Here is a 15294-nt window from a genome sequence, read left to right on the forward strand (position 1 = left end):
TCATTTTTTAGTTTTTTTTACCTCAAATGAACGCCCCTCTTTGGAAAATGTAACGCCCCCGGGGGCGTTTATTCGGGAAAATACGGTATGTAATTTGTAAATGGCACATGTGAAGAAACAACTAAGACTTTTTTATTTTTATTATCAAAGTGCATTCAGAATTATCATCTCATTTTATGAAGCTTTATTATTTCCTTCTTTGCATGCAAAACACTGTGATTAATTACTACGATCTCATAATACCTCTCGATCCGAAAAAAATGTTTTAGTGGATCGTAATGACGAAATTTGATAATTAACTTTCTTAGCCTTTTATCAGTAATGATCTCTTTATAAGATGAATACCGACAAACAATACATCTAGTAGTTGGGGATAGACACGCAATTCTCAACTGGGTGAAAATGGTTAACCGATAATTCTGATGCCTAAAGGGGTGAAAAATTTGACACCCTGCTGGAGTTTGCCAGAAGAAACGAAGAATAAATTTACACAGGGACCAGGTGTCATGCTCGAGCGATCGAGTTGTCGAGGTCTACAGCATAATAGAAATAGAAGGAAATTGCCGGACACATAATGCTGAGCAATCCCTGTGCTAGTCAAGAGACGAGCGAGCGGTGTTCACTGTAGTTTATCTTCTTCATAGACACTGAATTTCTAACATTTCTCTCTGGCTCATCTCAAAGAGTCAGAGGTTTTAGAGATATGTAATTTTTTCAGAAAGTGTATCAAGAGGATGATTTATGGCCAGTGCTTCATTGTGATCTAAGGATGTGCAGTTAGAGGTCGGTAAAGATAAAAAACGGCCTTACATAAAAAAACAAGCTATAACAATAAGTTGCTTGAAAAAAAAAATGCGTTGTGAAACTAGCTTCTGTAAATGTCACACTTTTTAGTGTGCAACAGGTGACAATTTAGCTGTAAATTTATATAAATTGAAACTGCTTCAGCCATTAAGCTGAAATTGCAAACATTGAGTACATTGGTATGGATATAAATTGCCCCAAAACACTTTCTAAACTTGAACTGTATTAAAGTAATTATGGTGAGAGAAAAGAAAAAAACCTATTACTTTGAAAACGCCATGATTGTGAGGGAGTTATAAAAGCTGGTCTTTAGAAGTCGGTGGTTTACCAGGTGCCCGCGGTGAAGATATTTGCAATGTGTGGTTCCCTTACCAAGTTATTCTTGTGTGCAGGGGTCCATGTTATATTAAAAAATTAAAAATTCCTTGTGTAAAACCTAACACTGGGCTAGATTTTGACTGTAGCAGTGTGTAATGGTCTATACCAAATTTGTTCAAACTACTCTTGGGATAAATATTGTCCAGCCAGGGGTTATTCATTTTACATAGGACTTATATAAGAAAACTTTTACACTCTATATGAAGCTGTAGTAGTCGGAATTAGACATTGGGATGTAGTTATCTGATGTCTCTATTTATTCCCGCAAGGCGAAGGGGATATTAGGAAATGCTCTCATCAGTGATGCGGTCCGTCGCAACATTTGTCCGGACATAACTCCAAAAGTACTGAGGATTTTCTTCAAATTCATAATGATAGAAACACATTGGGGTGAGTGCAGTTGCAAGACATACTCTTGCCTATTTTTAGTATTCGCTTTTCTATTTTTAGTCACCTGTACATAGTGACAAGGTGAGCTTTTGTGATCACCCTTCGTCGTCGTCATCGTCAGTGTCGACCGCCCGTCTGTGCGTCAACAATTTCGGTGCACATAGGGTTCATTTATGATTTTATTTTAAAAACTTGACACACTTGTACACCTTAGATCTCGGTTCCTTCTTGGGAAATGGTAGATCCCATTATGGTTAGAGTTAAGGCCTGAAAAGGCCAAATTGCTATTTGACTTGTTGCACAATAGCAGTTCATTTATTGAATTATCAACTTGCAACAACTGTGTCACCCTAGATCTGGTTCTGTCTGAACAGCAATCCTTATGGGTTTCCGAGTAGGCCTGAAGGGCAAATTTAGTTTTTGACCTTGCTGCCACTAAGCCATCATTTAATTTATTTTAACCAAACTTGCACAAATTGTATCACCATAGAGATCTGGTTTCCCTTTTTTCAACTGGCGAAATTCCCTATGGGTTCTAGAGTTAGGCCCCTGATAAGGCGAGAATTTGCTATTTTGACCTTGTCTGCACAATAGCAGCTTCATTTTATGATTGAATTTAATAAACTTGCAAAAACTGTGTCACCATAAGAGCTCTGTTCTTTTTAAACGGCAGATCCCTTAATTTCCCGAGTTATGCCATGAAAGGGTCAAATTAGCTATTTTGACCTTGTCTGACAATAGCAGCTTTTTATATTGATTTTAACCAACTTGCAACAATTGTATTCCCCAAGATCTTGGTTCTTTCTTGAATGCAGATATCTATCATGGGTCCCCAAATTATGGCCCTAAAGGTCAAAATGTAAATTAGGTTTGCAGCATATGATACATTTAGGTTTTATTTGATACAAACTTCCAAATTCTCAAAACATAAATCTTGGATTCATGACAATCAGATACAATCGTAAGTCCGAGTTATTTTATATTGATACCTCCCTGATTGTAATCAAAGGATTTATATCAGTAAGTACTTAAGGATTTTTGAAATTCATTATTTCATTAGTTTGCTGAGACAATCTGGTGATAACATGACTTATTTTATGTCAAATTACCTCCTTATTTCAAATAAAAGGTATATTTTTGTAATAATGAAGATACATTGATCTGAAATTTCATTAATCAAAACTTATTTGGCAGATCCTTCTTTTTTCACTACAATAATTATTTTTTTCTAATTACTTCCCTTTTACACATATAAATAGCTTATTTTTAGTAACTTTTTTATTATTGGCAGTAGGGAAAAACCGAGACCACTTTTCTGTGGTACAACATGGATGGTACCTCCAATTTTTAGGTGTATTTTGACATATCTGTACCTTGTAAGATTTTTTCTTTCTTTTTGGTTAAATTTCTTCCCTTTGTTGTTCCTGTCCTTTGGACTTAGATATTTTTTCTGAGGACCTTCTTGTCCTCAAGTGCAATGATAACAGGCGAGCAATATAGGGCCATCATGGCCCTCTTGTCTTAAAAAATTTTGTCCGGAGCATAACTCCAAAAGTACTGGAGGGATTTTCTTCAAACTTTATACACTGATAGAACACATTAAGAGGAAGTGCATTGTGCAAGAACAATAACTCTACCATGCCTAATTTTAGCTCACCTGTCACAAAGTGACAAGGTGAGCTTTTGTGTTGCGCAGCGTCCGTCGTCCGTGCGTCCGTAAACTTTTGCTTGTGACCACTCTAGAGGTCACATATTTCCTGGGATCTTTATGAAAGTTGGTCAGAATGTTCACCTTGATGATATCTAGGTCAAGTTCGAAACTGGGTCATGTGCGGTCCAAAACTAGGTCAGTAGGTCTAAAAATAGAAAAACTTTTTGACCTCTCTAGAGGCCATATTTTTCAATGGATCTTCATGAAAGTTGGTCAGAATGTTCACCTTGATGATATCTAGGTCAAGTTCGAAAATGGGTCACGTGCAACGAAAAACTAGGTCAGTAGGTCTAAAAATAGAAAAACCTTGTGACCTCTCTAGAGGCCATATTTTTCATGGGATCTGTATGAAAGTTGTTCTGAATGTTCTTGATGATACCTAGGTCAAGTTCGAAACTGGGTCATGTCTGGTCCAAAACTAGGTCAGTAGGTCAAATAATAGAAAAACATTGTGACTTCTCTAAAGGTCATATTTTTCATGGCATCTGTATGAAAGTTGGTCTGAATGTTCATCTTGATGATATCTAGGTCAAGTTCGAAACTGGGTCACGTGCGATCAAAAACTAGGTCAGTAGGTCTAAAAATAGAAAAACCTTGTGATCTCTCTAGGGGCCATACTTGTGGATGGATCATCATAAAAATTGGTCAGATTGTTCATCTTGATCAAATAATAGAAATAATGACGTCATACTCAGTTCAACACTGGGTCATGTGGGGATAGGTGAGCGATTCAGGACCATCATGGTCCTCTTGTTATAATTGACCGTAGGGAAAAAACAAGACCACTTTTCTGTGGTACAACATAGATGTTACTTTCCAATTTTAGGTGTATTTTAAGGTATCTCTACCTGGTAAGGAGTTTTTTTTGTGGACTTAGAAAAACAAAAGACTTACAATGATTACTAAACAACCACAAAATTAAAATTCCATTTGCAAATACAGCTGCTAGAGTAAAGAAATTTGCTGTGATGGGTGTATATTGTGACATTCTGGCACTCTTGTTCCCTGTTAGCTTTCCATTCCTTCTTTTTACAGTAGCCATATAGAAAAACATCATAGCTATACTGTTCATGAAAATTAATAAAATTTAGCAGTAAACAACCTCACCACTGACTTATTCTTTCTTCCACATCTTTAAAACCCCTGTTGCGGACCACAACTAAACGGTTCTTCAAAGCTTTCCCCAAAATTAATACTTTCAGACACTAACTTGCCAGGAACTTTAGCCTTCAATTATAATTTTGCCTGGCGGGGGGATTAGCCATGTCTAACATGGCTCTTGTTAGGTTTGTTAAAATTATGCCCCTTGGGTCAAAATTGATCCTGTCACCTGTGAGGGTCATCTGTTTTACATAGACTTTCATATGAAAAACTTTAAAATCATCTTGCGTAAAATCTCAAGGCCTAGAGCTCATATATTTTGCATATAGCTTTATGCAGAGGTCCTCTACCAAGAAAACATGTACCCATATGAGTGAGGTGAACGATGAAGAGCCATCATGGACCTGTTGTTTTAAATGAACTTTTTAACTGAATTGTTTTTCTTGCTTTGTTGTATTTTAAGCCAGTCTTGAGGAGCTAGTGAATAGTAAGGTTCTACATGGGACACTGTCAGGTAGACAAGATAACGCTACATATATCCCTGATATCTACACAAAGTCTCAGAATGAATGGGTGGACAGCTTTTACAAACAAAATGGCTACCTTGGTAAGTTATAGTGTAACAGCGTAAATACTAAATAGCTGGTCTTCTATTTATGCTCCTATTGTCAGGACATTCATGTTTTATTATTTTTACCACATCTGAAGTGCTCAAGTTGAGCATTTGTGATTAACCTGTGTTCAACTTCGTCTTTTGTCATCCATCTTCAACAATTTTATTCAATCTGATTAAAATCATCTCCATTTATTGCTACACATTGGATCTGACGACAGGCTATTGAGACTAGGCTATTTACCAATCTGATCCTTGCTTTCAACATTTTGAAAGTGAAAGTAGAAGTTTAAAAAAGTCTACAGTCGACATTGTATTAGAGATTTTCAACTTACTTCGACGCGGACTGTGGACAGCGGACTGCGTACTTACAGTAGGGGTTTTCTCAAAATATTTAGAGGTCCGCAAGAAAAAAGATACCTATGACATATATGTTTCTTTTACCTATATGTGTAGTTACTTTTGCCTTCATTGTAGAAATTAGTGTATTGTGATATAATTGTCTGTTAATACAATACATACGTTTGAAAATATATGGATAGTGAACAGGCTACATTTAACACATGTAATCGCAATTTTCAGATGTCATACTCTATTATTTTTTGTTGTTGTTGGATTTCACGTCGCACCGACACATGATAGGTCATATGGCGACATTCCAGCTTCTTAATGGTGGAGGAAGACCCCAGGTGCCCCTCCGTGCATTATTTCATCACGAGCAGGCACCTGGGTAGAACCACCGACCTTCCGTAAGCCAGCTGGATGGCTTCCTCACATGAAGAATTCAACGCCCCGAGTGAGGCTCGAACCCACATCGATGAGGGGCAAGTGATTTGAAGTCAGCGACCTTAACCACTCGGCCACGGAGGCCCCCTATTATTTTTTGTTCATGTCACATTTAAACAAGTCCTCCCGCTTAGCTCAGTAGGTAGAGCGCCGGCCTACGGATCGTGGGGTCGTGAGTTCGATCCTCGGGCGGGCGTATGTTCTCCGTGACTATTTGATAAACGACATTGTTTCTGAAATCATTAGTCCTCCACCTCTGATTCATGTGAGGTTAACTGCCTGCCGTTACATGACTGAAATACTGTTGAAAAATGGCGTTTAACGCCCCCCCCCCCCCCCACCCAAAAACAAAAAACAAAAGAAGAACAACAACATTTAAACGAGTCGGCTACATAAATGTCTACATGTAGGATGCCTCTAGATTCAGCTTATTACTCATTCGCATTTTACTTGCCTTTAGCATGTTCTTCAAATATCCGTATGTTTTAACATTTTGTTTTAATATTGAGACATTTCTTCCGCGCGGCTCTAACGACTTCGAACCCACAGTGCAACGATAATACTTCACTTTAATATGTTCATGCATTAAAAATGTGCAACTTGAAACATGGATTTGAAGATAACGGCGATTCCTATAAAAACAGTTTGGTTTTAATTTGTGTCCATCCATATGAATCCTAGACTTGTATTTCCTAGCAACAACATAAGAAAACTAGCAGTATAAAATATTATTGTGAATAAAATCAAACATTCTGTATGGTGGCATAAAACTGCCACCACTTAATTATCAGGCTTCATGAAAACTTTCACAAAAATAATTTAGGTTTTCACGAAAAGTAAAAAAAAAATCACGAAAACAGATAAACATTTCATGAATGCAAGATAAATATCTTAACATGAAAATTTGCTCATTACTGCTTCAAACTGCCACGGCATAACAGTTAAAGTTTTCATGATACCAATTAACTTTTCATGAAAGTAGTTAACTAAGAATAGAAACGGAACATACTCGGAACGATTCTTCTGTTTTAGGGTAACGTGGTTCAGGTTCTATGCATGATACTCCTCCCAGCTGTGTCCCAGACGATAAACAGTAATGCTTGCCGAATGAGAGATTATCTACTTTTTAGATATCTGGTTTCGTGAAAATTATCTGGTTTCGTAAAAATTTATCTGGTTTCGTGAAAATTATCTGGTTTCGTGAAAAATTATCCGGTTTCACGAAACTTTTCATGAAAACTTTTTTTGAAATGTTTCGCGGTTTCGTGAAAAATTATCTGGTTTCATGAAAAATTATCTGCTTTCGCGAAACTTTTCGTGAAAATTTTCTTTAAGTGTTGTCAGTTCAAAGCACTAACTAGCATTATTTCGTGTTAAGATATTTAAGTGGCCTTTGTGATAATTTACTGTTTTTCATGAAATCCTCCATTATTATCGTGAAAACAGAAATTATTTTCGTGAACCTGATAATTAAGTGGTGGCAGTTTTATGCCACCATAATTCTGAATAAAACGAACGTCTGTTTAATTTTTGTTGCATAGTATGAATACCGTGTACTCATAGACTTCTGTACGGAAAAAGTCAATGTTTTTCATTAATTTTGATAACTGTAGAATGTTACATAATATCAGGAGAAGTTTTAATGAAATGTCTTAAATGATTTAGTTCAACACTTTGTCAAAACATACGGGAAGTTCTCATACATGCATCTTTCATCCCCGTCGAAACGTATGGAAGCCCTGGAGGGACAGTTGATTTCCGTACTTCCCACTTCTGACTTCTTGACTTCCTACTTCCTACTTCTAACTTCTGCACTTCTGACTTCTAACTTCCACACTTCTGACTTCCAACTTCCTGACTTTCGACTTCTGATTTCCAAATTCCACACTTCTTACTTCCGACTTCTTGACTTCTTACTTCCGCACTTCTGACTTCTAACTTCCGCACTTACAACTTCCTGACTTTTGACTTCTGATTTCAAACTTCCACACTTCTTATTTCCGACTTTTTGACTTCTTATTTCCCTCTTCTAACTTCCGCACTTCTGACGTCTAACTTCCGCTATTCTAACTTCCTGACTTTCGACTTCTGATTTCCAACTTCCACATTTCTTACTTCCGACTTCTTGACTTCTTACTTCCCTCTTCTAACTTCCGCACCTCTGACTTCTAACTTCCACACTTCTGACTTCTAACTTCCCGACTTCCAACTTCCACACTTCTGACTTCCAACTTTCCCTTTTTGGAAGTCGGAAGTAAGAAGTGTGCAAGTTGGAAGTCAGAAGTGCGGAAGTTAGAAGTCAGAAGTGTGGAAGTTGGAAGTCGGAAGTAAGAAGTCAGGAAGTTGGAAGTCAGAAGTGCGGAAGTTAGAAGTCAAAAATGCGAAAGTTAGAAGAAGGAAGTAAGAAGTCAAGAAGTCGGAAGTATGAAGTGTGGAAGTTGGAAATCAGAAGTCGAAAGTCGGGAAGTTGGAGTCAGAAGTGCGGAAGTTAGAAGTCGGAAGTGTGGAAGTCAAGAAGTAGGAAGTAGGAAGTCAAGAAGTTGGAAGTGAGAAGTGCAAAAGTTAGAAGTCAGAAGTGGGAAGTACGGAAATCAATTGTCCCTCCAGGGCTTCCATAGAAACGAGATCTGATATATTACCATAATTTAGCGGCAACATCCTGAATAAGTTATGTATCAGCATGTTACAAATTAAAAAAAAAGATATCCACTTCATATTAACATGATCTGATATCAGGTATATCATGATAGGGTGACCGGGATTACTGAATGAATTCAGTATCGTATAAAACTGTAACATGGTTCGCACAGGCCATGAAAACAGGGTGGCCACCGACTCTGGAAAACAGGGAAAACAGGGAAAAAGTCTAAAAAAAATTCCCTGCATGGAAAATTCAGGGAATTTGAAAATTTTGAAAAAATCAGGGAATTATCAGGGAATTTTTCAAAAATTGAAAGAAAAAATTAAAAAGACTGTATAATTATGTCTTCGCTACTGGTGGTTTCTCTACATAATAGTTACATTTATTTTATATAATACAGAATACTATACCTAGTAAAGACACTCAGTGTTTGATGATTCTAAAACTGTTATTCATCAACTATAAGAGATATGTTTTTAGCTCGACTATTCGAAGAATAGGGGAGCTATCCTACTCTCCCCGGCGTCAGCGTGAGAGTCACACAAATGTTAAAGCTTGCGTACCACCCCAAATATTTTCAAAGTCCATTGAGATATTGCTTTCATATTTTGCATACTTGTTTACCATCATGACCCCAGTCTGTAAAAAGGAGGAGGCAACTCTATCAAGCATTTTGACTGAATTATGGCCCCTTTTCGACTTAGAATAAATGTTAAAGTTTGCGTACCACCCCAAATATTTTCAAAATCCATTGAGATATTGCTTTCATATTTTGCATACTTGTTGACCATCATGACCCCAATCTGTAATAAAGAGGAGGCAACTCTATCAAGCATTTTGACTGAATTATGGCCCCTTTTTTACTTAGAATATGCTTAATATAATGTACTCATTGCTTATATTATACTATCAAGCACTGAGAATAGTCGAGCGCACTGTCCACTGACAACTCTTGTTTCTAAAACGGAGAGAAGCTAAAAATGGAACTGAGGAACCATTGCCTCAGAGCTCAAATACTAATACACTGTTCTTTGAAAGCAAGCAGAAGTTGTTACACAACTAAAAACTAAAATGAATTGAGTGACAGTACATTGCTGACATTAACAAAATGTATACCAACATTTGAATCATGCATTATAAGTACCTGTGTATTGGTAGTAGTTGCTTGTTACACTTTTGCTAGTTATTAACATTAGTCTTGAATAGCATAATTGTGAAATGTATTTTTAAAACCATAAAATTAGTAACTTCATGAGAAAACTCTTTGGATTTGAAACCAGTAATGGAATCAATACTAGCCTGTACATTCTGTGTAGTCTGATCAGGATCCATGTTGTTTGTTTGTGCACATTAACTGTAACAGCCATAGGTCTATAAAAAGTTAAAATGAACAGGATGGTTCCTGACCAGAGTACAGGCTTTTTTAATCCATACTGTGGCCACAAAGTCATTATGCAGGTGTCCCATGTCATGACTTGAGTTTGAAACTCATTTACCAGAAAGATGAAATTGTTGTTATGAATGCAAGGAGGTGTTGACAGTTGTGTGCAAATTTAGTGGACTAATTCATTTTCGAAGAAACACTGAATGGCTAGAATGTTTGTGATGTAGAACATTGATAATGTTTAGAAAGTTATATATTTGTAATGCTTAAAGGCTTATTTGTAACCTTCTGCTTTAATATGCAGTATGATTATGAAGATTGTAGTGTCTTTGTGGCATTATAAATCAGGCTCAGTTCATTTACATTAAAACATGATAACTGATTATAGCTGTAATCACATTGTTAATTGTACCCCCCGACAAAAAGTTGTAAGGGGGGGTATACTGGTTTCAGGTTGTCTGTCTGTCTGTCCGTAGACACAATTTTGTGTGCACCATCTCTCCTCATCCCCTTGACACAATTTAATGAAACTTCACACAAGTGATCAGTAACAACAGTAGTTGTGCATGGGTCATGTTAGGTTCTTTCAGAAAAAAAAATTACAAAAAAAAGAATTACACATAGACACAATCTTGTGCACACCATCTCTCCTGATCCCCTTGACACAATTTAATGAAACTGCACACAAGTGATCATTAACAATAGTAGTTGTGCATGGGGCATGTTTGGTTCTTTCAGAATTTTTTTTTGCAGAGTTATGAGACTTTGTTTTTTTTTTTTACTATACTACAGTGTATATACATAGACACAATCTTGTTCGCACCATTTTTTTCTTTATCCCCTCGACACAGTTTAATGAAACTTCACACAAGGGATCAGTAACAGTAACAGTTGTGCATGGGGCATGTTAGATTCTTTCAGAAAAAAAAACTGCAGAGTTACGGGACTTTGTTTTTTGTTACTATACTATATACATAGACACAATCTTGTGTGCACCATCTCTCCTGATCCCCTTGGCACAATTTAATGAAACTTCACACAAGTGATCAGCAACAACAGTAGTTGTGCATGGGGCATGTTTGGTTCTTTCAGAATTTTTTTTTTGCAGAGTTATGGGACTTTGTTTTTTTTGTTACTATACTATATACATAGACACAATTTTGTGCGCACCATCTCTCCTCATCCCATTGACACAATTTAATGAAACTTCACACAAGAGATCAGTAACAACAGAAGTTGTGCTTTGGGCATGTTAGGTTCTTTCAACAACAAAAATTGCAGAGTTATGGGATTTTGTTTCTTGTTAACATACTATGTACATACAGTCTGCATATGCAATCTTGTGCGTGCCTAATCTTCCAAACCCTTGCACACAACTTAATGAAACTTCACACAAGTGATCAGTACCAACCCTAGTTGTGCATGGTGCATGTTACGTTCTTTTAGATAAATATTCTGCATAGTTATGGGACTTTGTTTTTTGTTACAATACTGTATACATACAGTCTATATACCTAAAGTCCACATAATTATGCAATCTTGTGTGCATCAAATTGCAATGTTCTGTGTCAGTGCATGCGGGGAGTACATTCATCACCTTTAGTGATAGCTCTAGTTTGAATAATCAATGTTATAGGCAATAAAAGACTCTGGAATTAGTATCACAACAAGTTACAAAATAAATAATGGTATGTACATGTTTGTGAAATGTAAGTCATTGCTGCTGAAGTATTGAAGTTTTCTTTTTTGAGCTGTTTTGAGTTGTTACTTACCATATGCTTACTACTCTTACTGAAGTTGCTCAATGAGATCTTAAATTACCTATATAATTGATTATTGAAGCAGGATTCTGAAAATAAAGTAATTAATGAATATATTTTCAAAGTATAAAAAAGTAAATATAATTTCATATGTATTTAAAATAGATGTAAAATAAACAAGTTTATTGGTAGAGAAGTTATGTCTAGAAGGGGAGGATGGAGGCCATAATATTACTAAATTTATATTCACTATTGTTGCTACGCCAAACAAAGTATCAGGGAAACTGACTATCCTGTCAGGGAAAATTCAGGGAATTATCAGGGAAATTTACTTCAGATTTTTGGTGGCCACCCTGGAAAAGTCCTTGAATTTGATGCCTACTCCTTGAAAACAACTTGAATTTTGTAACAGTCAGAAACTACTTGAAAACTACTTGAATTTAGGAAAAAACGTACAAAAGATGGCAAATAGTCCTTAAATTTGTCGGGTGCGAAGTGAAAACAGACAAACATAAATGGACCAAAATAAACTAAAACACTACAGAAAAAAAACAACCGTTACCGCCATTAGGGCCTGCCACGGATTTGCAATAGTACAGTACGGTACTGTACTTTACGGGTTTTATGCTCTTTCAAGTAATTTTCACACTGTATAATTTATCCGCGATGCATTGAAGGTCATTTTTGGTTATTTTATGTCTCAGCAACAGTGACATTGCGCCAATTTTAGTCCTTGAAAATGGAGGAAAACTACTTGAAAACTCCTTGAAAACTACTTGAATTTTTTTTTGGAAAGGTCTGTATGAACCATGTGTAATTTGTAGGGTTTGAAATGGTTAAGAATATATAATACCACGCGCCGCGGTGCATTACAATGTCACGCGTTGTACCGTGCATATTCAAAATTGTGCGTCGTACAATAGCATTTCAGCGTCGCGCGTGCTATAATACGAAACCCCATGCTCAATATACACTATATATACATTTTTGATAGCAAAAATGTTGTTGTGATCCCCTACGTATAGGGGTCGGGTGAACCTCTTGCGGCGCAGGGGAAGAGTGTCTGTCTCCTCACCAGAAGGTCATTGGTTCAAATTCTGGTTTATAGGGTATGTTGATCGTTGAATCAACAGCCGTTTTCACTGCTAGCGAATACTAGCTAGAACATCACGAAATTGACAGCAAGCATATAAATAAGTTGCAGCACTTCAAAAAAAAAAAAAGAACAAATTTGCGATTCAGATCCTCTAGCTTCTTGTTCATTAATACGGTAGTCGAAAGATTTGAATATATACATTAATCAAAAAGTGATATAAACAGTAAAAGGGTGAAAATTTTTAAAATTGTGCCAACACTGTTAAGAAAGTTTGTAAGACAAACTATATTTGTAATTCATATCCAATAAAACGGATATTGATAAATCTTATAGCTGTCTTTCCTCAGATTTTTTAAATGAAAACAGTATTACGGCATAAGAACCGGATGCTAAATATACATCTGTTCAGTTGGACATAAATTCCTCATATACAGTTTGAGAAAACCCCTATAGTAAGTCTGCAGTACGCGTCGAAGTAAGCTGAAAATCTCTATTAAGAGACTGCCCAAGGGACTGCTAAAAAGTGATCTCTTAATGGAATGGTCTCCTAATGAATTTCAATCAGGTGAAAAGAAAGGTTATTTTTAACTGTTAATGTAACTGTATTTATTATGAATGCATAATATATATTTGACAGACTGAATGTTATAGCTGAATTGTTTGTCAGTTCGACTGTTATAAAGGTTAATTGCATTCAGGGGGGGCCTCTGTGGCCAAGTGGTTAAGGTTGCTGACTTCAAATCACTTGCCCCTCATCGATGTGGGTTCGAGCCTCACTCGGGGAGTTGAATTCTTCAAGTGAGGAAGCCATCCAGCCGGCTTACGGAAGGTCGGTGATTCTACCCAGGTGCCCGCTCGTGATGAAATAATGCACGGAGGGGCACCTGGGGTCTTCCTCAACCATTAAAGCTGGACAGTCACCATATGACCTATCATGTGACGGTGCGATGTTAAATCCAACAAAAAAAAAAAAATTGCATTCAGGCAGGTGTAAAACGTGCTTGCTAATTACACAGGTGAAGAAATGCCTGGTGGGAATTAGGTACCCGGTTGCTTAATAGATACTTTTGTTGAATATTTTACCTGTCGGGACTACATTAATGTGGTCGCTAGTCATTTAATAAAATAGTCGTTTAATGGAAAGCATTTATGTACTGAAAATATTAGGGAGGGATTTTGACTGGTCGTTTAACACAAAAATTGCTTAACAGAGGTGGTCGCAAGTACAATGTCGACTGTATATTTAACTTTGATATATGTGAATATCACGTACAGGTTTATAATTCTAATAAGAATAAAGCTTATAAAAACACATGAGGATTAGTTGTTTTCCTTATTTATATGCCCCTGTCATCTACTAATGCGGGAGGCATATAGTGATTGTCCTGTCCATTCGTTCGTACATTCGTTTGTTGGTCCGTCCGTACGAGGTAACCAAATGGGACCGTTTCGTCTAGCATCAATACCCCTTACTAGAATGACTTGATACTAATGCAGATGTTACCTGTGACCATTCCTCATCTTCAAACAACACCTGACCTCAGTTTGACCTTGACCTTGACCTCGTTTTGGACTTAGGTTGCTTTGTATGGGCCATCTCTTGGTTAACCAAATGGGACCGTTTCATCTAGCATCAAAACTCCTTACTAGAATGATTTGATACTAATGCAGATGTAACCTGTGACCATTCCTCATCTTCAGACATCACCTGATCTCAGTTTGACCTTGACCTCGTTTTGGACTTAGGTTGCTTTGTATCGACAAGGCTGCCACCGGGGGCATCAAGCGTTTATTGAACGCAGCTCCTTGTTTCCATTCAAAATTGAAAAGCGTTTGTAAGGGGTACCGAAGATAAACTGCCTTAATTATAAATCTTTATAAAACTGTTTTCTTATATGTTGCTTGTTCGGTTTTCTATGTTATTTAGTTGATTGTAGTTGTGTGTTTATCTTTGGTACATGAGTGTCTAAGTACATGGCATTCCCTTGTATATTCGTCCTTGTTCAACTTTCCCCTTCGGATTCCTTCTTCCCCCTACCCCCCACATTTCGCCCCTTGCTGTTCCCTTTCCCTCCATCAATATTTAGCATAATTTAATATGTACTTGTTGGATATTGGAAGCAACCCGTCTAAAAATTTTTTCCATTATAGCTTCTTTTTGTTGTGGGCCTACTACGTAAATGTGTGGCTCTGGGCTGTGTTTTTGGTGCTCTGTGCTTCCGAGAAATCTACCCTAACCTATTATCTTTTATATTTAACCATCGATATTTATGTGTTCCTTTGTGGTGTATTGGTCAAGAAGACAAGAAAATATTTATTGCCGCTGCGGCCCGGGTTCGATTTCCAACTCGGCGTGATTTTCTCTTGATTTCACATTTTTGCGCCCCCACTATGAGTGGTGGGGGCATATAGATTTGGTCTTGCCTGTGCACCCGTCCATGTGTACATCCATCAGTCCGTCCAAAACTTCACAGGGATGTTCCTCAGATGATCTTCTTTAAAAATTGTTCAAAGAATTGAATTTTATCTACATCGTACATCAAACTGTCAACTTTGACAGTGACCGTGACTTGACGGTGATCAAGAAAAGACAACAGTTAAAAAACCCCAAAAAGAACATGAAGTAAAGT

General features: G+C 37.0%; 1 protein-coding gene across 3 annotated transcripts in view; it reads left to right on the forward strand.

Annotated features, from left to right (window-relative positions):
* Window positions 1-15294, forward strand: part of LOC123552806 (E3 UFM1-protein ligase 1-like) — a 385734-nt gene that overhangs the window by 144701 nt on the left and 225739 nt on the right. For all 3 annotated transcript variants that reach the window (XM_053540920.1, XM_053540921.1, XM_053540922.1), the window contains one exon: window positions 4848-4991. In XM_053540920.1, the coding sequence (XP_053396895.1) occupies window positions 4848-4991 (144 nt within the window). The remainder of the gene's footprint in view (window positions 1-4847; window positions 4992-15294) is intronic.

This window comes from Mercenaria mercenaria, chromosome 4 (genome assembly GCF_021730395.1).
Source record: "Mercenaria mercenaria strain notata chromosome 4, MADL_Memer_1, whole genome shotgun sequence".
Lineage (NCBI taxonomy): Eukaryota > Metazoa > Mollusca > Bivalvia > Venerida > Veneridae > Mercenaria > Mercenaria mercenaria.